Source organism: Micropterus dolomieu, linkage group LG01 (assembly GCF_021292245.1).
Source record: "Micropterus dolomieu isolate WLL.071019.BEF.003 ecotype Adirondacks linkage group LG01, ASM2129224v1, whole genome shotgun sequence".
In the NCBI taxonomy this organism is placed as follows: domain Eukaryota; kingdom Metazoa; phylum Chordata; class Actinopteri; order Centrarchiformes; family Centrarchidae; genus Micropterus; species Micropterus dolomieu.
In genome coordinates, this window is record NC_060150.1 from 13,219,534 (window position 1) to 13,246,324 (window position 26,791).

The 26,791-nt window shown below is 40.6% G+C and overlaps 1 protein-coding gene across 4 annotated transcripts; it reads right to left on the reverse strand.

Annotated features, from left to right (window-relative positions):
• Positions 1-26,132, reverse strand: LOC123979773. Of its 4 annotated transcripts, none has more exons than XM_046063823.1 (6): positions 26,044-26,132; positions 8,550-8,614; positions 3,162-3,451; positions 979-1,245; positions 743-883; positions 1-648 (listed from the first exon to the last, which is right to left on the reverse strand). In XM_046063823.1, the coding sequence occupies exons 3-6, from the start codon at positions 3,436-3,438 to the stop codon at positions 482-484; spliced, it is 852 nt and encodes a 283-aa protein (XP_045919779.1). In that variant the 5' UTR covers positions 3,439-3,451; positions 8,550-8,614; positions 26,044-26,132; the 3' UTR covers positions 1-481. The 4 variants fall into 4 exon arrangements, with proteins under 4 accessions (XP_045919779.1, XP_045919790.1, XP_045919800.1 ...); XM_046063834.1 differs by lacking the exon at positions 26,044-26,132 and adding an exon at positions 11,326-11,408; XM_046063844.1 differs by lacking the exon at positions 8,550-8,614.
• Between the last annotated feature and the right edge of the window lie 659 nt (positions 26,133-26,791).

Sequence of the window (26,791 nt, forward strand, 5' to 3'; positions counted from 1 at the left end):
TCATTGGAAACATGCTTTATTCAAGTAATTAACTGCCAAGAAATAATGCACGGGGAAAAACAAGCATCAGTGATAGAAATGTACATGTATTGCTATTTTTGCAGCTGTTTTGTGACAGAACGCAGCTGGCGAATGAAGCCTCACATGTGGGCACTTGCTGCTAAAAGGTCCAAGAGGGTGCTTCAGCAACTAGAGAACAGATGTTGTATTAACAATCAGCAACTGATTTCTGTGGCTTTGTTTCTTGTCAACGCATGATTTTATATCTATAATATATTCTCTCAGTGCACGAATGTTTATGTGGCTTTAACCTGCCATTTGCAACAACTGAGTTATTAGCACAGTAAAACATCATGTGATATTTTGTTGATTGCTCTCTCCTCAAGGAGGTCAGTCTCAGCCACCATATCAAAGTGTTATATTATCAGTTCTATTTTAAATCCCAATAAATAAGTTTGGAGTTCGCGAGAAACCGTCCCAGTCACAACAAAGGGAGTTCAGGAGCGTTGAGGAGTTCTTGTCCTAGCTCTGACCGTCGTAAAGCGAAGAGTGTGATGCCTGAGCTGTACGCTGCGGGGATTGTGATGTGTGTTAACCTGACCCCGTCTTCTTCCTGCTCCTCTTCTAGGCACATCTGCCTCACTTGGCCTAATAGGAAGAAAACAGGGAGACACACACTCAGAACATGTTTGCGTATCAGGTGAAAAATCTGCACGAATAAATGCCCAATTAACTGCTTCACCCTCAATATCCAGGGCTTTCCAGCGCGGGTCGGATAAGCTGGACAGACAGCAATCTGGCGTCAGTCGCTGCAGGACGTCTTCCCGACGAATCAGCAACACAGATTCACTGCAGAGTCTCTGGTGCACCTCTTGCTCGCTTACTGAAAAAAGGGATTTAACACAAACAGTGTGCATGAAGGTCAGGAGACAGGATTCCCCTTAAAAAATGAATAGCTGTTTCGTCGCCCTTACTCACCTACATCTAAAGGATTGGTCATGAAAACAGCATTGGGTGCAACGCCAAATATGAGCTGATGGTGCCAGGCGTCAGGCACCTCCTCTCCCTCGGGCACAGCCAGCTGCATGTTCATGGTCGCCACTGGAACGGCGCCATTTCGGATCCAGTGTGCGAGCCAGGGGACCAGTCGGACCCGCCGCCGAGGGTGAAGATGGAAGAAGCGACCCATCACCTCCCCCTTACTGGCCTCCTCTGCTCCCTGGATGAGCTGAGCGTGAGTCGCACCTGAAAGAAGCCGACGTGTCTAACATCAGCGATGCGTGCGTGTGTGTGATGACAGCTTGAGCTAAGTGCCTGAAATGTCAATGCAAAAATTGTAGCTGAAAAAGTCAATTACAGTCGCCCCTCTGAGAGACATAAAACTCTTTGTCTAATTCAAGAGGGTGCTGTTGAATTGTGCCTGGTTGGCGGTGCAGCCAGCTGTCACACTGGCAGGAAGGCGCACTTATGAGTTCAAGACGTTACGGGGCCTCATTCAGCGGGAAGTTATAGTCCCTGCTAGCATCTGTGACACCTGAAATATTAGTGTCTGTGGAGCCCGGCTAAAATATGCAACTATACAAAGTCATCCTTTATGTATTAATATTTCATTACCTGAGATGTCACAGTCTAGAGCGGGTAGCTTTGAGCTCACGCCAAGTGTTTATAACGTAATATCTGACAATTTAGTAGTAACATGAAGAACCTTTCTGGGTGAAGTCCATGCAAATTCTAATGAAAACTATCACTCTCCATTAAACAACTCAAAGAGGATCGATCTAAAGTGGCTCCTGGGTAGGGCTGGGTTGTTTTTTTCTTTTCTTGAACTCTACCAGATCTGTGAACACTGGCAATAAATACACCGCATGACACACACACACAAAAAAAGAAAAGATGAATATGAACATATATAGATTTGAGTCTTGTCTTCTCAAAAAGAAAGCCCTCTTGTCATAATAATCCAGACACACAACACAGTACAGTATACAAATGTACATATACATACAGTACATATACAAACATTAAAAGACAAGCAGTCTTGTAGTCAAACAACATAATAAATCCTTAAAATTGTTTATGTCCAAATTCATAATACAGGACTTTAAATTAAAATATAGCCCTTTTCAGATATGACAGGACCGTTACATCATTATGATGTAACTGGTGGGTCATTAAACTGATTTGCTTTGTGGATAAGAGATGACAATTAAGTCATGGATTTATTATGGAATCTGTCTCTACACTACATATAGACATAGACGTAATACCACTCTAGTAGTATTCAGACTTAACTAAAGTAAAAGTACTAATGCCACACTGAAAATACTCCAACCTTACCTGATCCATAACCGACATGCTTGTTATTCAGTTATCAGTTCAGATGAGTTGTAGATGTTCTATATTGTTGTCATTAAGGATCTGAATAGATATTGGGGCCCTAAATATTGATTTTCAAGAATAATACAATATCTTTAAAGGCCGTTTTCTGACATCATTTATGACATTTCTGACATAATTTATAGCCTGAACTATATAACATTTTAATCCCAAAAACAAGGAGAATTTTTTTTATGCCTGTTGAGAGTATTTTCTGATTTATGGAGGAATAAAAACATTTGAGTCTAATATGTCAACAAAATAAAACAATAATTCTGAACCTCTGCGATGGACTGGCGACCCGTCCAGGTGTACCCCGCCTTTCGCCCATTATCAGCTGGGATTGGCTCCAGCCCCTCCGCGACCCTGTACGCAGGATAAGCGGTTGACGATGGATGGATGGATGGAATTCTGAACCTGACTTAATCCAGCATTTAGATTTCAGTTCTTGGAATATATGCAAATTGGCACATATTTAATCAGACACTGTCTAATTTGCATATTTAAACTTTACATTTCAGAAAATCTGTAATACATTTTTTTGTCTTACTGCCAGTACTGAACTAGGAAAGTTTCATAGTTTACCCTATATTCACCTGTAGTGTCTTGCCTTTGAATTCCTACTTGAAGGAATGTACTTATACATTCCACCAATGCCTTTATGTCATTCTGACAGCATTCAATTAAGTGCTGAAAGGGCCCACAACTGACCCCTCTATTCTCCTTATCTGACTAGCAGATCTGGCCATGTTCTTTTTTGATCACCTGTGTATCAGGACATTTACCGGCTTCACTCCGGGACAGAAGGTAGTCAGGCAGCGGTGACTCGTTCCTCCTCAGGCGTGTGTGGACGCAGCGGTCCGCCTCCTCAGGGCCCACATCCACCCCCAGGGCCTTCAGCACGTCCACCACAGCTGTGGCCCCGCAGGCTGACGCTCCTATCTGCAGGGTCTGCCTCTCCAGCGCCTCCTGGATGGACCACAGCATGGCCTCACCTGCACCTGCCTGCTCCTCCTCCTCCTCCTCATCACCTCCATGGCCCCGCTCACACACTGCCTCCATCTGAGAGCCTCACCTGCAGGAACAGGGTTTAGGATTAGACTAAAAATCAACTGTTCATGTGCATGTTTAGTGCATTAGTGCTCATATGTGGGGCAGCATTACATCTCAGTGAAAAAACTGTTAAATATGAGGGAAATGTACTAATATAAATGCTTCAAATCTATTAAGTAGCTGGAATTTGTTTTTATTATAACGTTAAAGCTAATTTCCACTAGCCTTATTATTGTGCACATGGAAGAGATGATCCTGCTCAGTGAGACCTCTGCTATCTAGAGTCCGTTGTTTTAGACTGAATAAGCACAAAGATACCCATGTTTGCCTTTTAAAAACGTCTAATAAATCATTTCCCTGGGTTTTCTCGCCATCTCCCCAAGTGACGGGAGTCGACTGCGACAATAAATAAGCAGTGCGCATGCGCAAAATACACGTGGCTCTGCCTTCGGTGCTTTCTTTTCCAGCCGGACACAGAGGCAAACTGACCAATAGCGCCCCTGCTGGCCGCTTTCGCACTATAGAGACGTTTTGTAGGACAAATCTTTTAATATTCAGTCTATGGAATAAACCCACCAAACTACATTTACATAAATTATTTATAAACTGATATGTTCTCAAGACACAATTAAGACTCTACTTTATACATAGACATCTAGAATGTCCAGGTTGAGATGCTGTATCTCAAAAGTGTATTTATTTCAGGTTTTGGCATCAGCATACTTAAGTATCTATGTTTTGTTTATTTTTAGGTATATTCTAAAACACAGATAATAATAATTAAGGATTAGTTTGGCCAAAACTTAAGAGTCACTTTTGACTTGATCTCTCAACCAGCATGTGAAGTGTTCGTTCCAGCTGGGGAATGTTGCTTATTGCCTGTACTTATTGGCCTATTTTGCCCAAGACTGAGATGGGGATAGTTATATTCATGCTAGTATTTCATCCCATTTTATAATTCCCTCTTCAGTTGTCTTGCAGAGACACCGCTGCATCAAGTGGCCCAGATGTGCTGCTGCAATGTTAAAAACCAAGTCTCCAAAACAACCTCGCGTGACACCAATTGTGATTACAGTGGCTCCACATCAAATTGAGATATTCGTTTGATTATTTTCACTACTCTGCATGGTCAGGCTCCTGCCTACATTAGAGATCTACTGCAGTCACATTAAAGACCTTTGATCAGGGTTGGTTGGTTGTTTTGCTTCAAACTAAAGCAGGTGCCTTAAAGGCCCCTTAATTTTGGAAGTTTTTATTTTGTCTCTATTTTATGTCATTCTTTTGCTCACTTTGTGACATCTGATCTAGAAAGGTGCTATATAAACTTCACATCCTTACCTTCACACAAACATCCTTAAAGGGGAGAAATAATAAAGTAATCATTTATATAAAGACACAGTATTTTTAATTATTTTTATTATTTTTTTACTACTATATTAACAAGTTCAAGTGAATGGGTATCATACATTTATTCTTCATTTAGGCTGAGTTGTGAAAAAATAACCATGGAGTTCCACTGTTGTCACCCGACAACAAGGTGGACATTTATTGTGAATAAAGCACACATAGACTGCTCTGTCTGCTCAGCAACATGGCGTAGGCTATGTATGATTTACGACTGTAACACACTCCACCGTGTTTCCTCTTTACATGGAAGTGTGTGTTTACTGCACTACACGTCTTGGTGAAGCTGTGGGAGTCATCTCTGTCAGCGGATATAATTATACACATTCATGTAAGACAGAGCAGATTTCTCAGGGTTGTGTTTATTCCACAGATAATGAGTTATGTTGCTGAGTTCTGGACTAGAGGAAAATGGTTTCTGTTGGTGACATTCAGTTTCAGGTGGGTCAGAGATTACAGTGTGCAGCCACGTTTCCCCCCCTCATTTCTGGTTAAGGAAAACAGTTGTCAAAACCATCAAATTCCTAACAAAACCTTTGGTGCTTTTACTCCCAATTATCCTTAAGAAACGACATGATTCTAGGCCTATTGACTGTGGAGGTCAGACTCCAGAGACATACGTTCCATGGCCGTAACAGTTCGCCATCAGGCCTAGAGATGTCAGTGTTGCTACACCGGAAGCAGCAGCGTGCAGAGCAACATATGTGGTAACACAGCGGCAGATAAGTGGTCACTCTGGTTGATGCATGGTGAACCAGCCTGAGGCGTGCGGGGTGTCACCGGCGGCCGTCTCCTTCATTGTGTTGTGCACCGGCCTTACATGAGGAGGGGGCATCAGGGGGACATGAACAGGGAGCAGCTCATCTGAATTCTTTGGTTCCCCTGAGGCCTAATAGCACCTCAAGAAAGGACATGAGGATATTTCATTTGTTCTCCTCTGTCTTTCCCCTGGTTTTACATTTCTACACCATTCTCAGCTTCAGTCTATGAGGTCAGAAGTTTAAAGCAGATATTAAATAAGTTTGTAGCAAATTTAGTATATTTAAGTTGAACAAATATTCTTTTTATTATATTTTATTTGCAAAGCCTCAGTACATTTAAATTTTGGCGTTTAGTGTGGCACAAAGTGCTCAAAATCACCTAAACAGGGCTCCCACAGGACAACAGTTGTCAATTATTTTTGACATAAATTGTGCAAACTGCCATCACTGGCCCTAGGTGGCCAAATTAGTCAAGTCACAGCACTATGCCATCTGGTGGTGGACAGGGGATGTAAGAAACAACCCAAAAACTATCCGCACATAAAACAAAGACTTTTGGTTTAATCAGAAAGTCTAATTTTATCCTCCTGCTGGCCTTCTTTTTGATCTTCCTCACAGTAACTTTATTTGCACAGTAACTTTATCTGCACAGGATCCAGAATCAGTTCGAATTGTAATCATGAACTTCACTCCTGGTTGGTATTCGTATCACCCCCACTTTCTCGTTTTCCACAGCCACAGCAGCTGGAAGCACTAAAAGCGGAGTGTGATTTAACCTGACTGGGCTCTCTCTCCGAACGTGACCCGGCAGCCGATATGAAGCATGTCAACAAAGAGCTGAGGTGGTTGGATTGACATGAAAGATAGCAGCAGAGAGGCCGTCTTAGTTTCTCTTTGCAGATGTGGCGGTGAAAGTATCTTACCTATCAACAAATATACAGATCAATATTGTTTCTGAAAGGGATATGAATAATGTGAACACTGTGGGCTTTTTATAAGTGTGGCACAAGTTAAGGTAAACCAACCTGCATCCCTTCTGCATATGAGAGTGAAAGCACAAACAAACAAATAAACAAACAAACAGCAATGTGTAGCAAGCCCGGAGAGGAGGAATGATTGAACTGTTTTGACGGAACAGTTAAAAAGATACTTAACCTTCCCATCAAAGCTCACTGTCTGGCAGTGGTTCAAGCCTACAGTATAGAGGAGGCAATGAGACATTCAGCTCTGATTACAAACATATCTTCAACACCAAATCCTCCAGCTGAACCGAGAGTAATCAATCATCATTGTTGCTTGCCAAGTTGCTTTTAGCATCGGAGTGCCCCTCGCTGGTGCCTGAAATAAAGTGATAATAACTCTGAACTGCTGCAGATAGATGGCCATTCTAGCTGATGCGCCTCATGTGACCCTAGCCATGACCCGGCTGCTTCCTCGCCAAAGCATAATTAAAGCGTTACTGGCGGCTCTTTTCCTCCACTCTGCTTTGTTTTTATGCGTCGGGTCTATTTTTGGAGCGGCTTGCGTCTCTGAAACAATGAAATTCAAAATTATAAAAGCCTACATTTGTTGACAATTGACATGACATCACTGTTCAGTGATCATTTGTTTGTCTTTAACAGAAAAATACTTTTTTTTGTTTGTTTATGTTATTTCACCTCCACAGCCGGCGAAACAGTAGACTGATAAGCATTCAGGATATATACAGATACAGAATAAAGATGAAATGGTGGGCTGGGGGTAAGGTAAGTAAAGTACCTGTTATCTCATTGATCATAAATGAGCCTCACATGGCACATGTGTTTTTGAAAAGCACCTAAATGTATGATAAACAGCTTGAAAACTTCTGAAAACACCTGCAGTGGACATGTGGGATTAATCCTGTAGAGACAAATCTACCGGTGGATTAGGACATAAATGAGGACACCAACTCGATGTCTGTCTGAGCCTCATGTCCAACACAATGACCAGTTTGTTAAATTGTTTTACTTTGTTCTGATATTTCGCTACAAGGGTGACTAAGATAACATCTTTCACTCTTCTCTTGCTGACATGTATCCAGCCACACGTATTTTCCAATATCTTTGTGTCTATTGAACTGAACAGCTGGGGGCCCTTTGAGATTGTTTTTTTCTTCCATTACACAGTGTCCATATTCCAAACACATTTTTATTTTGCTGGCCTCTCAAAAGCTGCTCAGAAAGTGCCACTGCTGGTTCCTGCCTTCAGGTCATGACTGGTTGCTACGAGCTCGCACAGGTGCTTTCGAGAAATGAAGAAACAATCAGAAGAGGTCTTCTGTGAAAACAGTGTCTTTGTTAATTTTGTCATCTTCACATTTCTGCCACTAACCAGATGCGCGGGATGAAGGGAGAAAATAGTGAATCTGTCAGCTGTTAACAGGCTTGCAGTGCTCCTCTTGGAATAATAAGGGAGGCAGAGTCTATTTAAACACTATCTCCATGACCTCTTGGTGCACAGCAGCTGTGCAGGGATCTACAGGATTAACCGGTGCCTCTCAGGTAAGCTGATTCATAATAAATAGCAGCAACGCTTTGAAAATACCCATAACAGCACATTAGCATTGAAATGAGGTAACTCTTTTGTCAGGAGGTAGTTCTGGGTCACAGAGACAAACGCTGAATACTGCCGGAGGGACTTCAGCACACACTTGGCTGTCCCCCTTGCCGGCCCAGTACGCCTACATCACTAATGTCAATAGTGTTAACACCCTGGCTCGTTTGCACAGGAGCAGGGGACAAATTTCTTTAGAGAGCTGGAAGCCATCCATTTTGGACAGAATTCACCTGAACCTCGCTTCATATTATCCGCTACAGTACGTCCACTCTTCTACATGTGCTGTAAAATGTAATACAAAGCCATGAGGTGTGTGAGATTTGTACCTTACATTCTTCCCTTCAAGTGGCTGTAAAACATTTCTTGCTGTTAACTTACCTTTATATAGGCCATTATAGCAGCCTCTCTAGCATGTACCCTTCCTTTCCTGCTGTAAAAGTTCTCTGAATAAAAAAGAGAAGAAAAAGGGAAGTGCATAAATAATCCGGCAGAACATTTAGTCTCTGCGAGGACAGCGTTTATGTCTTTTGTCAAACACATAATATGAATTTTGCACTCCAGGAAACATGGCAAAGTGGCAGCTCTACGGGGGCTGTGTTCAGAGTCCAAGTCACATAAGAGCAAAATCATGATCTGCTGCTAATTGAAATTATAGAGGGAAACAAAGCTGGATCAGAAACACAGTCCTATACCTGCCAAGCTCAGCTGTCAACAACAAATTTTTTTTTATGCTGTATTCAAAATCCCCTCAATGGTCTGTTCTTTCGAGTGAATACTGTACTGCACAGATTGCTCTTTCAATAGAAGTCTCCTTCCTCTTCTGTTCTTTTATTTAGAAACCTATTATGCTGTGCTCAATCAGATGTAGCACCTGGGGTCCCTGTGCTGTGACTTTTCAGTTAAATTTTAAAATCTACAATTTTAATCACTCGAGGTAAATAAAACTTCAGGCATTTAGTGTAGTTGAAATACACATTTGTGTATATTAAAGCCAAAACCAAAAAAACAGTTGATGAAAAGATTATCATCTTCCAGCAGCGTTTCATTCCTGTACAGTTTTTGGATGGAAGTGCCCACTGTGGATATAAAAGGCTTAAAGTTCCAATGATCAATTCATAAAAAATAGGTTTCTCAAAGACCCTGTTCAACTTGAACATGAACTTCCCATGAACAAGACTTGACAAGAGCTCTGTTAACAGCAGCAGTGTGGCTCGTTCATGAATACAAAACAAATGGGTGTGCCACTTTCAATTACATCTTCAAGAACAACTGAGACAAGCTGTATTACTGTCAAATGTTATGTGTCACATACAGTACAGTGTTAAGTCATCATTAATGAATGTCTGACGTGGCTGACACAAAGCTGTTGTGTGGGCGTTTGTGTGTAATGTTGCAGGAAATGTTTATTGTCCATTATCACACCTAAACAGGATCAGATTCAGCTCCCACCTTGCCTGGCAACTGAAGAAACACTCGTCTGCGCTGGTTGTGAAATGCTGTACATCACCACCTTACTGCAAAAACAAACTGTCCTTGGCGGATAATGTTCCATAAAGTTGGTCGAGCTGGCTGATTTTCCTCCCTGTGAGACATTTGTCAGGTTTCTCTGACACTGGGACAATTTCTGCTGCATGCTTATACATCATAGCATAAAAAGGTGATGAGTTCCTTTCTGAAGATGTCAGCCCTAAAATAGTTGCACTGACATTCCAAATCACACATATGACATTCACAAAGCGAGAAGAAAACTTTCCATCTGTCAGCTCGCAGCCCCGCTGCAGTTCTGACATGGCCGAGCTGCCGCGGCGGCGGAGCCCTCACACACTGATATGGCAGATGTGACTGAAAGGTGCTCTTTAGGTTCAGACGCCTGCATCAGGCAGCCAGGCATTAGCTCATGATGCCCGCTGTGGTAGCTGTCACTATAGCTGAGTGTCTCCACAACAGAATGCCATTTTCTCTGCTTCGTTTCTCCAGAACCCCGCTGCTCGGTCCGCAGTTTAGCTATCAACCTCTGACATTTATCAGCTTCCCTCCAACCCTGGCTCCTCCAAAATGCCTTTTCACTATCCAAGAAGAAGTGGTAAAAGTTCAGCCAAGATTCAGAAAGGTTTATGGAAGATGATGCACCGTTCCCTGTTTTATCTGCCCCGGCTGTGAGAGTTTGGCAGTGAGAGCAACAGATAAGGGCAGCTGGAGAGCATTTTAAGAAAGTGATCTGACCACAAATGTTGGCTCCTGCTTGCTCTAGTCCGCAGTGGACGAAGGTTACGAATATATAGTACGCAGTGCGGAGTGATATTTTGGAAATTACAAATAAACGGATACCTGTTTTTAGTCAATCCAGTTGGATGGCTGGAGGCGTAAAGCATGTGACCTTGACACAGGAGACCACCATCTGCATCCAACCGCCACTATAGTCTTTCTTTAAAGCACGACTACGATTGTTTTCCAACCTCAACCAAGTAGTTTTTGTGCCTAAAGTGAAAAGGGCGATACCACTCTGTATGGATTTCGGCAATTTCACACGTCACAAGAGCTATCTCAAAGTTCAGTTCCCGCAGATTAAAATGAACTAGTTCACGTTCATAGTTCACAATAATTGAGGAACTTTGCGACTGTTGGCTCGTAGTCTTACCACTGGATATCGAATGAATATGCAGCTACAGCCAGAAGCCAGTTAGCTTAACTTAGCATAAAGCCTGGACACGGGGTAACATCTAACCTGGAAAAAAGCTTTTCATTAATCATTTCATTAAAGAAAACAACCATTTTTCAGAATATGTTGAAGTATTCCTGTAAGATAACTGTGTCAGATCCTGTTGCTAGAGAAACTGCTCATATATCTCGTTTTAAGAGGCAACGACAAGATGACTTTTGGAGGATTTGCCGCTAAAGCCACATCTCCCCCTCTGTGTTCCCCTTCTGCCCATCCAGTCTCCTCCATTTACTCTCCAAGAAAGCAGAAATGACAAGGATATTGGCGGTTAAAGGCAAATAAACTCTAAGGACCTCCTTTTATAATCAACATATGAATATGAAACATCTGGGAATTAAGTTTGGACGACCAAAGGCGTGTAAATTATAGATATCTTAAAAGAGTATGCTGTACAGAGAATTTCTGCATGTTAAATCCTTTCTCGTTGCCACTCACCCTTTTGGTAAACATGAAGGGTCGCCTCAGATCTATTTCTCATCAGGGCCTCCCCTCTGACTTCCTTGAGGAGTGATCTATGTTCGAAAGTAATTGGGCCTTAAAGGAACAGACTCTCATATGACTGTTTATTTTTAAATGTGTGTGTGTGTGTGTGTGTGTGTGTGTGTGTGTGTGTGTGTGTGTGTGTGTGTGTGTGTGTGTGTGTGTGTGTGTGTGTGTGTGTGAGAGAGAGTGTGTGAGAGTGAGAGAGAGATAGAGAGGAAGAAGGAGAGTGAGCCTTTTGGAGGGCCCCATCTCCCAATCTAGAACCAATTTCTATGCAAATGCTACGACCTGATTTGGAAGGAGCTACCATTGTTCGGCGTGGGCAGGCACGCTTGGCTTAAGGTGTCGTAACACTCAGCTGCTGAGCGGCCCGACACATAAAGCACCGCATATGCTCATATTTCCTGAAGTGACAAACTCGCCGTGTGATGCATTTTAGTGCGCCGGCATGCGGCTGGAGGGCAATACTTTACACGGGTGTGACAAACAGCTGTAGGGGAGAATCACACTTCACGGGAGGGAAGACGCCAGCAAACTAATCGTGAGACTGCGGGGAAATGTTCTTCTTAGCCAATGGGGCAGAAACCCGGGCGCTCATATTTCTTGGACACTATACCGTCTGCTTGTTGCTGTGTTTCTCAACAGCACCTTTCATCAAGTGCTACAGGGGCTGTATCACACAGCCATGTGTGCCGTTGCTGTTAATGGTTGTTGGCCATGATGGTTAGCTATTGTTGTTGCCCATAAAAATAGCACAGAGCAGCTGAGGGAGCAGAATTGCAGCGGCACTGCATTTCTAGACTGTATCAACCATGAAAGTGGAAGAGAGAGGAGCTCCAGGATTTTCAAAAGAATATATAAATAGACTCCAACGGATTTGCTCAGAGATTTTCTGCCTTGCATTTTTATTCACTTGCCGTCCGTTACAAACACATCCACACACACACGCAGGGAACTTTGTGTGAGCCTGATGACCCCTATTTCACTTATGTGTTCCTGGACGAGTTCAGACACTGAAGAGAGCGTAAGCAATCTTGCTGGCAGCACTGGCAATGCGCTGCCCTGCATTCGTTATGTGTGATTCTGGTTTAGGCAGAAACTAGCTCCGTCCTCTGTGGGGAAGGCCGTATCACACCTTCAGTGAAATATTCCTTATCACTATGCAAACACGCACTGAAGAAAAAGTTCTGTGCTCTTGCCATCGCTGCAAGTGAGAGGAGCCAGCTCCTCCAGTTAATTAGGTACTCACATGGTCTCGCTGACACATGGTACTGTAGATCAGTGGCACTCAAAGTCCCGCTCAGGGGCCACTTGCAGCTCACTAAAGACTTCTGAGTGGTCCTTGAACATATTCCAGCAAGAAACTTACGTTCATGAAGATGACAGCATCCATAATTAATGTTTTTATTAACTTTTTACCAAAAAAATTCACTGTATTATTATTATTTATATACCAAATGTCAGTTTTACTTCTCTCTAATGCTGAGTGGTATAACTCAATTAAGGTTTTTCCATTTGCTGTTCTAAGCACTCTTTTAACATGCATTCATTTTCTAGGGGCAACCCAACAAGCTGTAAGCACACATACTAACACCTCATTAAGTTGATATTCAGCATGTGTTACAACAGGTGCCTAGTTAAACATCCAGCGGAAACATCAGCTTTTATTTGGAGTCGTGTTTCTGACAAATTAAATTGAACTGAATATCTGGCTCTTCAGCAGCTAAATACTCCAATATTTTCACCAGCTAGCAGCTAACTGCGCCTGTCTGCCTTGGGGTGCTGGACAGGTAGTGTACGATGGGTTTTTGGATTTTTTCGAATCTAGAACCGATGCAGATGAGAGCGGTGAGAGTAAACCAAAAAAGTAAAGTTTTAGGCTGTAAAACCAAAACTATGCGTTGGAAGATACTAAAATGCTCCACAGTAGTGTAGTGTGTCAGTGTAGGTTTGATTCATTTGAACTAATCTTTTATATGACTTGGGAGTACCGAGTAGTCTCAATGAGTGATTAAATAATTTTCACGCATGCGTGAATGATCCTAGACTCTTACATTTACTCTTCACACGGCAGCTGCATGGGCTCCGTCAGCACAGGAAATAGAATTGATTAGTTCAAGACTCATAACTGTGGGTCTCTGGATTTGAGTCTTTCATTTGTCACATGACTGCTTGGCTACAGGGCTGTGGGAAGCAGGCAGCACAGGACACACAACATAACTTCTACTTTTTATTTATCAATAGAGCCGTGCTGTTGTTTCACAGCTCTTGTCTGGTGAACAACCTTGCCTGCTCATGTGTCACTAGGGGCTTCATAGAAAGATGATAGAGAATGGTCAAGAAGTGAATTTGTGTAATATACTTGTACTATAGACTTGCAAACCATGTAGTCTTCAGTGCCTGACAACCAAGTTTTCTTTTACATCGCCCACAAGAGGGCTACAGCGCCGTACTACATAGCCTAGATCAAATGAACGAAATGACTCCAAAAAAGATTAGTTCATTTTGTTGAATGAGATTGAAGATTCGATTCACTAAAATTAATCAAACTTCCCATCACTACTCCACAGAGCTAATAATTCCCTATCACATCACTACAAGCGACACCTTTCACATTCACATAGTCATTTTATCAATTGTTAATATAAAACACATTGATTATAGCAGCTTTAAAGATAACTAAGAAGATGTACCATATAAACATTTGTTTGACTGACTGATTTCATTTTGGCATCTTTGGAACCGAAGCTGTCATTAAAAGAAACAAATGGCAACAAAAATCATCAGTTTCAGATACCCTCTTCACTACAGTCCTTACTGTACAAGCAGATTATGCACAAAAAGTGATAAGTCTGAGTCATAAAATGAAAGGCCTTCATTTCCGTCTCACAGATTAAAATCAAAGAAGGACGAAATGCAAATTATTGAAGCAATAATTTGTGCAGTGTCAGTGGCACGCCGGGATGAGCAAATTTATATTTAATGTCATGCATTAAGAAACATAAAACAAATAACCGAGAAGCATTACAGCACAAGAATAAAGCATGAAACACACTCTGACACGTTCAATATGAATTCTACACAAAAACCCTGACTTGCCCATGGAAAGTAGGATTGGATTAACATAGACAATTATAGAGAGGAGGATGAGAAGGTAACATTCAGGGTGACACATTTAACTACATTTAACATAGAAGAAATATTTTAAATACTTTAATATCATTAGAGATTATTTTTATACAGAAATGCCAAGCTCTTCCACTGTCATGAATTATCATTATCATGTCAGGTTTATCCGTTGGGACTGGATTTCCCCCCTAAACTCTTAATTTTCCTTTTCCTTTTGATGGCTCTGACCTTTGACCTTATTACTATGGTTAACTTGTAAAATCACATCCTAATCATTTAATATCTCTTAAATACAAGTGTTACATCTTGGCGAAGACTTCCAATTCTTTTAAAAACATCTTTTAATCTAGTGCTGTCAGTCATTTTCCAATATGTCACTTTTTTTAAAGCATGGATATCTCGCTCCACAAGTCTACACTAATTTTTTCTGACAGAATCTTAAAAACTCCAGAGTGTCCTCTATCCACGGATCAAAATCACACCATACTGCTGATGGATGCTTCTGAACCACTCAGCGCTGTTAACCTCATTTCATTCTCAGGATTAATAAGCATCAGAGGGCTGAAACCTCTCAGGGTGCTGCTGATCTTTGGCTCAGTGGAAGTTTGCCCTGCGCTGTCTCTCTCCCTGCTGCCTCCCTTTCTACTTCCTGGGTGTTTCATTACGGCGGTGCAGGGCAGTGCATCAGCCTGCTGGAATACCCACCTATGGACATTTTAAAAACTCTACTTCAGTGCTCTAATGTCTCATTAATAATCACTCACTGGCCTCTATCTAGAGCTAGCTATTGCATCAGAGGGAGCTTTTAAATAATCAACACAGGTAACGTATCAGCATGCAAATCATGCGCTGCTCAAATGTCTATAGTCAAAATGCCATGCAAATACAAGTGTATGAGGTGGATATGTGTATCTTTTTGAATATTTACATGTTTTACTTTGTGGTCAAAGGAGTTTTGGTTAAAATGATGTGTCAGGGGATTCAATTTTGATAATGTGCCTTAGCCAAATGAGCCACCAGAATACCCATAGATGGGGTCTGTCGGGTCATTTCAGTGAGTGGCAGTTTTTTATTCCACCAAGAACAGAGCATAATAGGAAAGGTAAGTTCTCAAGGTCAAAGTTATCATCGTGTCTTTGATGATGATCCAGGGAGGAAAAGAGCACTAAATTATTCTAAGATTGGATCTTACTTTTATAGTTTTTCTGCCATAATTTTTGGTTATGATATCACTTTATTAACAACAGTAACTGCTGAGATCTGGTAACAAGGAGGCAGTGAAACCAACTGCGGCAAGAAACACAAGCAGTCAGAGAATCAGACAACAATTTATTCAGATTATCTGAACTGCTTTATTTGGAGGAAAAAAATCATCCATTACTGACAAGGAAAACTGTGTGTACGTACAATTATGGCAGGTTTGGTCAGTCAAAGTTGAAGTTAGGCTATACCATATATCCCTTTGTTTTCTCTTCCGGATACTTTAGCTAACCTGGGGGTTAGTTTAAAATCTGTCTTGCCCCACTAGACGTGTTTTTAGTGATGTCATTGTACAGCCCAGGATCCTAAAATTACGATTCATGCACCTCACAATTTACATCAAGTGTAGCTAGGCGGTATATAAGGGTGTAGAGATCGAGGTGATGAATAGGCGCATAGAGGGTCAGACTTTCAAGCATGAAGATTGATGTTATGAAAATGAAATGAGCCAGGTGTCACGAAGAAGTTCGTTACAAAGCATTCTTTATTGAGCCCAGCCGGGAAGACAATGTAGTACTAAAACCAATCAAGGATACTTCCTGTCTGGGGATATTTATCCTTCCCAGACTTAAAGAGATTCACTAAATGTCCAAATAAGGTTATTGTTCACCCCTCTATACACGTGTTAAGATTCTATCAACTATTGGTTCAAAACAAGACATGCTTACCTACGTTAACCTACGTTGTGTCTCATTCAAGCCACATGCAACACTTTCCACAGAGAGCCAAAGATAATCTAGATCTTTGGGTTACTTGGCAAATGGATGACAATACATCCTTATAAAGACAGCTGTGTCAGTCAGTCAACCAAGCAGGCAGAGAGGAGTGACAGAGTCTGACCTACTGTTCTGTACAGTCAGGCTGCCCAGCAATTGACCCTACCATGACCTGAGGAAACCTGTGTCAGAGTATCCCTAAAATGCCTTCACAACCGAAGCGCATGTCCTGTCAACAGACCTGCAATCTGTTTGCCTTTTTAAAAATTCGAACCACAATCTTCCGTAACCATAACCATACAGTAGTTGCCATGCACAGAGAACGAGAATTTTAAATATATAAATATGTTCCCATATTATAATATGTTGTATGATTTAATTATCACCAATAGGTGATAGGATAGGAATAGTTCTAATAAATATTTTTCCAATGTTATTCTCTTGTAGATATTTTTAAACTGAAAAATAGACATGGCTTGTTTTAACTCATTACAGCAACTATTCCACAATTTAACTCCTTTATTTGATAAACAGTGTTCTCTTAATGTAGAATGTACTTGTGGTTGATTAAATATACATAATCCTCTAAGATTATATTTACTTTCTCGCTGGGTAAATAATAATTGCAAGCATTTAGGAGTTTTATTATATTTGACTTGATAAATAAACTTTAACGTATACAAATCAACTAAGTCATAAAACTTCAAAATTTTTGATTGATGAAACAGTAAATTACTTGGTGAATTATAAGGTGCATAGTTAATTAATCTGATAACCTTCTTTTGTAATAGGAAAATTGGATTAGTTCTAGTTTTGTATGTATTTCCCCATATTTCAATACCATACGTTAAGTATGGTGTGACAAGTGAACTATAAAGTAAATGTAATGCATTTTTGTTCAAAATATATTGCAACTTGTACAAAATTGCAATCGTTTTTGATACTTTCTTCTGAACGTTAAAAATATGCGGTTTCCATGTCATTTTACAATCAATAATTACTCCAAGGAATTTTATATGATTTACTCTTTCTAATGCATTATCATTAATAGTAATCCTGATCTCATTATTTATCTCTTTATTACTAAATACCATAAATTTAGTTTTATTTAAATTTAATGACAATTTATTCAAATCAAACCAATTCTTTAGTTTATATAATTCTTTCTCTACCACCAACACAAGCTCTGTAAGATTTGGGCCAGAACAATAAATTGTTGAATCATCCGCAAAAAGAATAAAATTTAAAACATCCGACACTTTACAAATATCGTTTATATATAACAAAAATAACTTGGGGCCCAAAACAGAGCCTTGTGGAACGCCACAATTAATTCTCTGAAAGCAGGACGCAACTCCATTTAAATTAACATACTGAAAACGGTCTGTTAAATAATTTTCTAACCAAGAATATACATTTCCCCTAAATCCATATTTTTCCAATTTATATAATAATATTCTGTGATCGATGGTATCAAAAGCTTTCTGTAAATCCCCAAAAAAACCCGATTGTATTGTATGTAATTTTTTATCTACTGATTGTGATATATTTTCTACCATTTTAACAACTGCCATTGTTGTTGACCTATGAGCTCTGAAACCAACTGATAATCATTCATTATATTATTTACTTCAACATAGCCTTCAAATACAAGGAAGGAAGGAATACCAGGAAGCCCACTTGGAGCAAAAGATGAATGCGTTAAAAAGAGTATCAGCTTTTACAAGTTTAATATGAACAGCCAATCCAAATCCATTTCAGTGATGCTCTGCAAAGTGTGAGGGATTCAAAGCTGAAACTGAAATGGATGATACAACTTATAACTGCATCGTTATTTTTATCTTTCCAAAAGCAATTGAATACAATACTGCATAAAAAATGTACTTATGTGGAAGTAGTATCGTACTCCAAAAACACAAGTGTATGAAACAAGCACTTAATTAAAATAAAGAGAGTACTTGGTGAGAATTGGTTATTTTCCACTGCCGGTAATGAACTATCCTATCAAACCTAGGCAGACGTGGTCATTTTGCAGAACTTATCCCTCCTATTTGTTCAGAGATCATGGACAGAATCAGTGTTAAAATGAACTCCCTCTATGTGACATGTTCACGCATACCCCAAATGTAACACACACATGTTCTTGACCTTGGTTCTTGTCTATAAAAAAAAATTAAATGAGGTGGCCAGGTGGCCTAGTGGGCACAGAGACCTTCCTTTATCGGAAAGGTCACAGGTTCTATCCCAGCAGACAGCCAGTGTGTATCCATCAAAAGCCGTTTATCCTCTCCAAATGTCCTTCAGCAACGGACACTGAACTGCTTCCTGCTCACCCAGTCACTCTGACTGACAGCTACATATCTTAAAAGGTACAAACATTCAAAAACTGGACTGTAAACTGGCAGGGTACTTGGACAGACATTATTTGACTAGAATCTAAATAACATTGATCAGTATGACTGTCTGTGCTGGGTCATGCAGTTTTTATTCTTTAATGTATGTTTCTTAAGGATTGAAATTCACAAAGTCCTCAAACAATCCATCTATACTTTCATGGATATGACAAAGCACTGGACACATCAAAGCACTCTTGCACGCACCAGAATCCAGTTCAATCGACATGTTTGATTCATCAAATGTCAGCCTCTTTTTACAAAGTATAATCACTCCCGGTGTGAATTATGCAGGAAGACAAATTCCAATATCTCTCCCAAAGGTATTGGTCGATGTTGTTTCAACTGACCCATTTTTATGCAGCTGCTGTAGTGATTAATTTACTTCAAAGTGGGAAATAACTTCAGAAGGCCAAAACAGTTTTTATGTGCAATAACATGTTTTGTGTGGTAAATACAGCAATTCATGCACACACTGTATGGCAGCATTCATTTTGTTCCCCACCAAAATTTCAAGCGCCCAAACCCAAACTCTCCGACATGTGACATTTGCCACAGCCTAAAGAGTGCAGTTGTTACTACTTAGCCAAGTCAGGGTGAAATCAGCAATTCATTGTCCTGAGTCGTACTCCCCTGGGACTCACACAGTGTACGGAGAGAAAGAGGCCTGATGGAGAGAGAAGTGGCACGGAGCAAAAGGGATAAAAATTGTTTGTGCCCTCCTGACATTAAAACAAATCCACCCCCCCACATTGTGTGAGGTCACATTTTTAATTAGCACATTTTTTACATTTTCACATTTTTAATTAGCTCCCAGCTCGAGAGCATTTGAGTCAAGGTCCCCAGTTGTGTGTAAATTGTTTTATTTGGAGTCTCAGCAAGAACCGTCTGTTGACATTCTATAAAAGGACGCTGCATTGGAGACCTGAGCGACCCTTCGCCTGCTCTAGATCTAAATGCACTGCAGCACAACGTCACAGTGGGACTTCACGTTGGACACTATATGCTTCAGATTAAATGCCATAATTACAAACCCCGAAGCCTCTAATAGAATAGAATAATGTGCCAGTTGCCAGGAGACTGCGCTGTGCTTTATATGGAGAGGCTTCCTGAGACAGAGAAGAATTGGGCTTATTTGCTGTGAGCAGTGAAGTGAGGAAATGCAGGGGGATATTATTTTGATCCAAACACTTCCATGTCTGGAAAAAAGTTTAGATCAATTTTCCTTTTATAACCAAACTTCATGGTTTTGTTTAACAGAGTAGTTTTTGTTGAGACTTAGATGAAAAGCATGTATGTACGGTAAATCAGAATCACAAGAGGGGAAATACTTGTGTCACAGTTGCTCACATTGCTAATCAAAGTGCAAAGGAATATAAATAAGTTAGTAAATAGAATATAAAGAAGTACACAATATAAAACAAATATAAAAATATAAGGGTGGTGGTGCAGTGGTTAGCACTGTCGCCTCACAGCAAGAAGGTCGTGGGTTCAAACCCTGGTTGCCCCAGCCTTTCTGTGTGGAGTTTGCATGTTCTCCCCGTGTCCGTGTGGGTTCCTCCCACCATCCAAAGACATAAAATTGTCCGTGTGTGTGGTTGTTTGTGTATGTGTGGCCCTGCGATGGACTGGCAACCTGTCCTGGGTGTGCCCAGCCCCCACATCCCTGTATGCAGGATAAGTGGTTGACGATGGATGGATGGATATAAATAAGAGTGTTGAAAATGTACAGTATTTCACAATTGATGAATAGTATTGAGGTGGCAATGAATTAAAAATCCTTAAAAATTTCAGTATTTGACAGAAAGGAGAGAATTAGGGGGCTTTCACACCTGAAGGTCCTCACCAAAGTTGATACATTTGGTTGCAATTATGCAAGCGCACTAAAGAACTTTACATGACAGACCTGCGTCCTGTCGTCATCCTCTATGTGGGCTGCGTTTCCCTATACTTGACATTGATTGGTTTGAAAACAGTTCTGCAGCTGGCTTTGACTAGAATGAATGAGGGATGAACAGATGCATATCGGTGCCATTATATTGTTATTTTTATTGCATTACTACCTGAAGCAACAACTATACTCAAGGCTACTACAAATTCGCCAAATACATACAATACTGCCAACATTCTCGTTGTGCGAACATTATATTAACAGTGAAGTAGTAGTAGTAGTATCATCAATAGAAGACCACCGATGATGAAGTGATTTTGGAGACACTACTGCTTATAACATGACATTTATTAATTTAGCTGACGCTTTTATCCAAAGCGACTTACAATTGCTATACATGTCAGAGGTCGCACGCCTCTGGAGCAACTACGGGTTAAGTGTCTTGCTCAGGGACACAATGGTGGATAGCTGTGGATGGGTCACAGTGGGAAATTGAACCCGGGTCTCTCACACCAAAGGCATGTGAGATGAGCTGTCACGGGAGATTTTTAATTGTGTCCGTACATTTCTCAGTGCATTTGTTTATTTCCGGTTCACACGGGAACGGCCATCCAAAAAATGCTTTCACACTAGAAACAAACCGAACCATGGTTCAGTATGATCCGGACCGAGACTACCTCTTTTCGTCTGACCAAATTTCGTCTGTTTGGTCAGGACCGTGGTCTGGGGGAGGTTTCACATATCTAATTTGGATTTGGATCAAACTGAAAAGTCCGAAAGTCCGGACCAAATGAGGTAGGTGTGAGCAGAGGCTAACAGCTAGCCAGCGGTTACAAAATCCCTCTTCCAGCTTCTCTAAATCTTGCTAATTAACATGCCATATCTTGTTTATTTAATCTGTACACCAAACAAAGTATTAAAACATCATGTTCTTTAAATCTTATGCTAAGCTATGCTAACCGGCTGCTTGTGATAGCTTCATTTTTTCTGTACAGACATGAGAGTGGTATCTATCTTCTTAGTAAACTCCTGGCTAGAAAGGAAATATGAATATTTTCCTAAATCTCAATCTATTCCTTTCCAAGTATTATTGTTACAGCTAGTTACTTCCAATAAAGACTGTTCCCATATTCTCTGTGAAATAATGATATTGTCTGCAGTCCTTTGAGTAACTACAGGAAATTAGAAGATTTCTGGCCATGTGTGCAGATTTTGGTTTTGATGATTATGGGAGAGCTCTGCTTTAAGAGAAAACTTCCTATTAAAATATTTCTAATTAAACTAAATCTTGTACAGACATATGCCTGTTGTTGATTATTTGTGAACAGATCTTGGTTGAGTAGCGTTAAGCAGGGTTTTAGAAACATTGCAGTAATAAGTCCAACCCACATAGTCCCAACTTTTTCCTATTTTAATTCTTCACTTGACTGTTCAATTATTTTTTATGTACATTTTATTTCCCTACATGAAGGTTCTGATGCTGTTTCAAATTCTTCTACACACTGCCAGGAATTAAACTCTTAAGAAATACTAAGTTCTTTATGGGTATGGCACCTCGATAGTGGTGGTACTGAATGATTGGTCAGGTCTCCCAGGTTTCCACAACCCTCAGTGGTATAGCTACAACCCTGACATGAATCAAATCATGCAGCCAACACATGCTCCAACTTGTATTTGACACATGATATGGAGATGTGAGGGTTGAGATGTTAAGAGAATTGTGTAAAGAGAGACTTATTATAATTCTGAAAATAGCAGTGGGAATTGGTGGATGGTTGGTTGATGGGACATGGTTTGCTTGTTACACAGCGTCTAATGGGATTAAAAATGCATTTCACACTGAAATATCACTCTTTAAAGCAGCCATTAACAAGCAGCACAGATGTTCCAGTAATGATGGAGATTTTAGATCAAAATGCTTAATGAAGACACTGTCAAATTTGGGCCGCATTTATTCCAGTGGATTTTGTTTTGTTTTTTTACAATTTGAACACACCAGTCTCCCTTCCATACGCGTGGTTTGATTAACGCATCCCAGCGTGGCCTTTGGTTTTGATCAGCACGCCTTGCCAAACAACAATAAATCTTTTCAATCAGCCCGCTTCTCTGCTTTCACAGTGACACACCCTTCTGGAAAGACTCCAATCAGCGTTACATGATTTTGAAATTGGCGATTATTTTCGGGATGACAGAAACAGATTCACACGTTAATCAGAGACTGGCGTCACTCTGCCTAATGTGGGGACGTTTTGCGTTCAGGATGAGGACCAGAAGCACATCACTATCACCATGGAAGAGACACATAGCTGCTTCTAAAACAACCCTTTGACATTTTCATATTCTCAACAAAAGCACACGCAGCGAGATGCAGACCAGTGGAAGCTCTAAAGCAAATCCATCAAAAATGAATTCACACTCTTCTACAGTACACCGTGCTTTATGAAATTAAATCATTCCAAGTCTCTTCCCTTCAATACACAGGAATTGAGAAGGTATGTTTGGCAAAGAGAGGGGGAGATTTAGAGGAGTTTAAGGCTCCAACTAACAATTATTGTCATTATTGATTAATGCTGATTATTGTCTCGATTAATTGCTTGGTCTATAAAATGTCAGGATGGTGAAAAATGCCCATGACATTTTACCAGTCCTTGGTGACGTTTTTCAAATATCTTGTTTTATCTTGTGTTTTATCTGTCCAACAGCCTGAAACCCAAAGACATTCGGTTCATAATGCACAGCGCATCCTCATCTTACGGACCCTGGAACCAGAAAATGACACAAATTATTAATTGATTATCGAAATAGTTGCAGAGGTAGTTACAAATTATCTACCAATCCCTGCATGGGGGCACTTCAAGCCCGAGAGTGTTAGTCTGCTAGATCATACTTTTTGGGGAACAAATGAGAATTTAGAATGGACCGCAGATTGACTTTGAAATTACTTAGGGATTTCCATGAATATTAAGAGATGGAGGGATTTATGTATGCTGTTTAGTGGTCAAAAGAGCACAGAATGTATTGCTTTGTATTTAAAAATGGATATTGGGTTAGGATGAAAGATTGTACTTGCTAGAGAATATCCTGAAAAGCTATATCATGTACAAGTCTGTCTCCGCTGAGAGTAAATATAGTATTTTGTAAAAAGTAATTTAAAAAAAAAGCTGATGATAATGTTCTTTAATATAAATTGATTTATTCTCTGAATATTGGTATAAAACATCACAGCAGCTCTATCACTGCAGATTACACCAAGGTGGTGTGCCACAGCACGACTAAGTAAAACACATCTCAGCTGGGATGCCCTGAGTGATTCACCCCTGCACAAAGCATGAAGAGGTTGTTGACAGCAGCACTCTGATGATCCAACATGGGGCAGCCCACGCTCAGCGAGGCACCAGGTCTCGGAGTGCCTACAGAGAGGGGGGGGGGGACTACTCGCAGTTTCAGTGTTGACCCATGACTCACACCTGGGGACAGTATAAAAACATACACCTAAAGAGATTGGCTGGGAGGCAAAGTTGCCCCATTGGGAGAGGGTGATATTACAGTGAGTGCAGATTGAAATGGGAAAGGAGGCGCTGGGTTTCAATGGGGATGAGAGGCTTAACGTGATAGGGAGCATTATAGAAGTGATATGGTGTCCATGTATGAAGTGGCTGGGGCTGTGGGGAAGGGTGGGGTAGCACAAACACACATGCACGCGCGCACACACACACACACACACACACACACACACACACACACACACACACACACACTCGCATTCATGCCTTTGCTCTGATCAGGGTGTTTTGTCAAGAACATATTACCAAATGCAAACAGCCTGCAAATCATCATTCACTCCACTTCGGTGAAACACCTCATTTGTTCCGCAAAGGATGAACGGGGCCCACATTTCACTCCAAGTGTAGTGGATAATAAAGAGAAACTACTTAATTGCCATACTTTAATCACTTTGCTCCCCCAGGTACCTTTAATTTCTAACTTTGGATTTTTATCACACAATCCTTGTCAAAGAAATTAGTTTTATTTCTGCAGATAAAGACTAATCCATTCTAAACCAGAATTCACATGTGATAAATTCATTTCTTAAATGGAAGCAATATTACTGGCTACAGATTATGATTGAATTTCTTTACATTATTGAGTTCCCAGTCGGTTCATTAAACAATAATACAGATAAAAAAGTATTGAGATTTGTTTAGACTTTGTGATATGAATCATTTTGCAATGTTGCAACAGTTAATGTTCCACTTCTTGTTCTTATAATTTCTCTTTCTGCTTTTCATAAATATGTGCTTAAGCTGTATTTCAGAAAAATGTCTACCAAGCACACGCAGTGCCATTCGCTATATAAAAGACTTGACAACCTTCAAGATGTTCTTTACAGTGATTATAGGTACTTACGGCACTTGGCTAACTGCTGACAAACAATACCTGAAATTACAGAAGAACTGCCTTTAGGTGTTTTTCTTTTTGCTTCCCTGCAGGATGCCAGTACAGAACCAAAGGTGTGAGTTGCAATAAAAGAATCATGTGGTTGTAAAAGATGAAAATAATCACAAAGGTAGGTTTACTGTGCAGCTACAAAACAAGAAAACATATTCTTTTCCGTGGGGATCCCGGTGCATTTTAGGGTTTGATGGTCATGAAGTGTTTCTGTACGATAAGTCTTCACTCTCTACATTGTTTACAGCAAATTTTAACTCAGCATTAAAGCTGCAGTTGGTAACAATTGAACATACAATGTAACAATCTGCCCGCTGCTCGACCAAACCCACAAGCAGGAGCCGGCTGCCAAGCAAAGCCTCAGCCTGCATAGGGCTTGCTTTCCCCGGTCCCTCTGGCCACTGCTCGTCTTCTCAAAGACGTGGCCCAGGGCAGAGCACAACATCGTCTTACAGCGGGATAAGAGGCTAGCTGTTTATGTACTTTTGTTTGTTGTTAATGGTTACAAAACCTGTACCAATTACCAAACAGAAAACACTGCTTCTGAACTGCCTGAAAACAGCTTGATTGTAGTCCAGCCTTTACTTCTGTAACCTATCTGCGTCACTTTGTAATACACGTCATAATGCTCGCCTAGTGAGCACTGGTGGAGAAACACACTGAGCTGCAGCACACACAGTGACAAGAAGCCTGCTTGCTGCCTCCCCCCACCCCCACCCTACAGACCAAATGTTAGGCAGTCAATGGAACTAAAGTTGTTACTGTGATGTAGAGACAATGCACAGTTAAAACTTTTTAGACGAAAGATAAATGTTACAAATTAATAACTCACCACTCTGAAACTCTTGCTCTAGTCTAGGTTGCAAAGCTGGTTTGGGAACACGTACAGCTGAACCAAAGCCGTGGTTACCTCTTGTCAAGACCCGCCAACTCTGCTCCTGATTGGCTAGTAGTCCTTACTAGGTACTGCGAATGTGCAACTTCAAACAAAGATCTTGTAGAAATGAGATGCTTCACTCTGTAGCTAAAATGGAGCGGTCAACACACAGGGTGAACAGTGGAGCTGCAGCAATGTGCAGTAAAACAACAATATGGTGTTTTTTGAAAATTAAACCATGTAAACCTGTTCTGGTACAACTACTAAATTATTAACCTGTGTTGATGAGCATAATATGACCACTTTAATCATGTATTGCCTTGACACAAATACTAACTAAATATTAAGTTGAATGGAAAAAATGAGATTTTCATGAGCTCAATGAAATATGCGCTTTGATGAGGACATAATTACATTTACACTGACCTCTCTGATCGTGTTTACATTCAGTGAGGCTTCAGCATTCTCATTTTGATTCAGCATAACGACGAAAAACAATAAATAGCCAATTACACAAACAAATAAACAAGAAACAGTAGACTATCATGTTAAAAGCCATATGTAGCAGCTGAAATTATGTAAATGTTTATGCGTGCACAGACTGGAATGTGATTTCTTATCATTAAATACACCGAATGAAGAGAGCTTCTAAAAAAGGGCCTGATGTTGAGAGGTTGCAGACATCGAGGTCAGAACATTGTAC

What these genes read in the sequence shown, in the direction of transcription:
- LOC123979773 (XM_046063844.1), bottom strand. Translation starts at nt 3,438, where the DNA reads ATGGAGGCAGTGTGTGAGCGGGGCCATGGAGGTGATGAGGAGGAGGAG. An exon ending in TCTGTCCCGGAGTGAAGCCG is followed by an intron (nt 1,246 to 3,161) that starts GTAAATGTCCTG and finishes GGCTTCTTTCAG; the next exon opens with GTGCGACTCACGCTCAGCTC. An exon ending in GACCAATCCTTTAGATGTAG is followed by an intron (nt 884 to 978) that starts GTGAGTAAGGGC and finishes CCCTTTTTTCAG; the next exon opens with TAAGCGAGCAAGAGGTGCAC.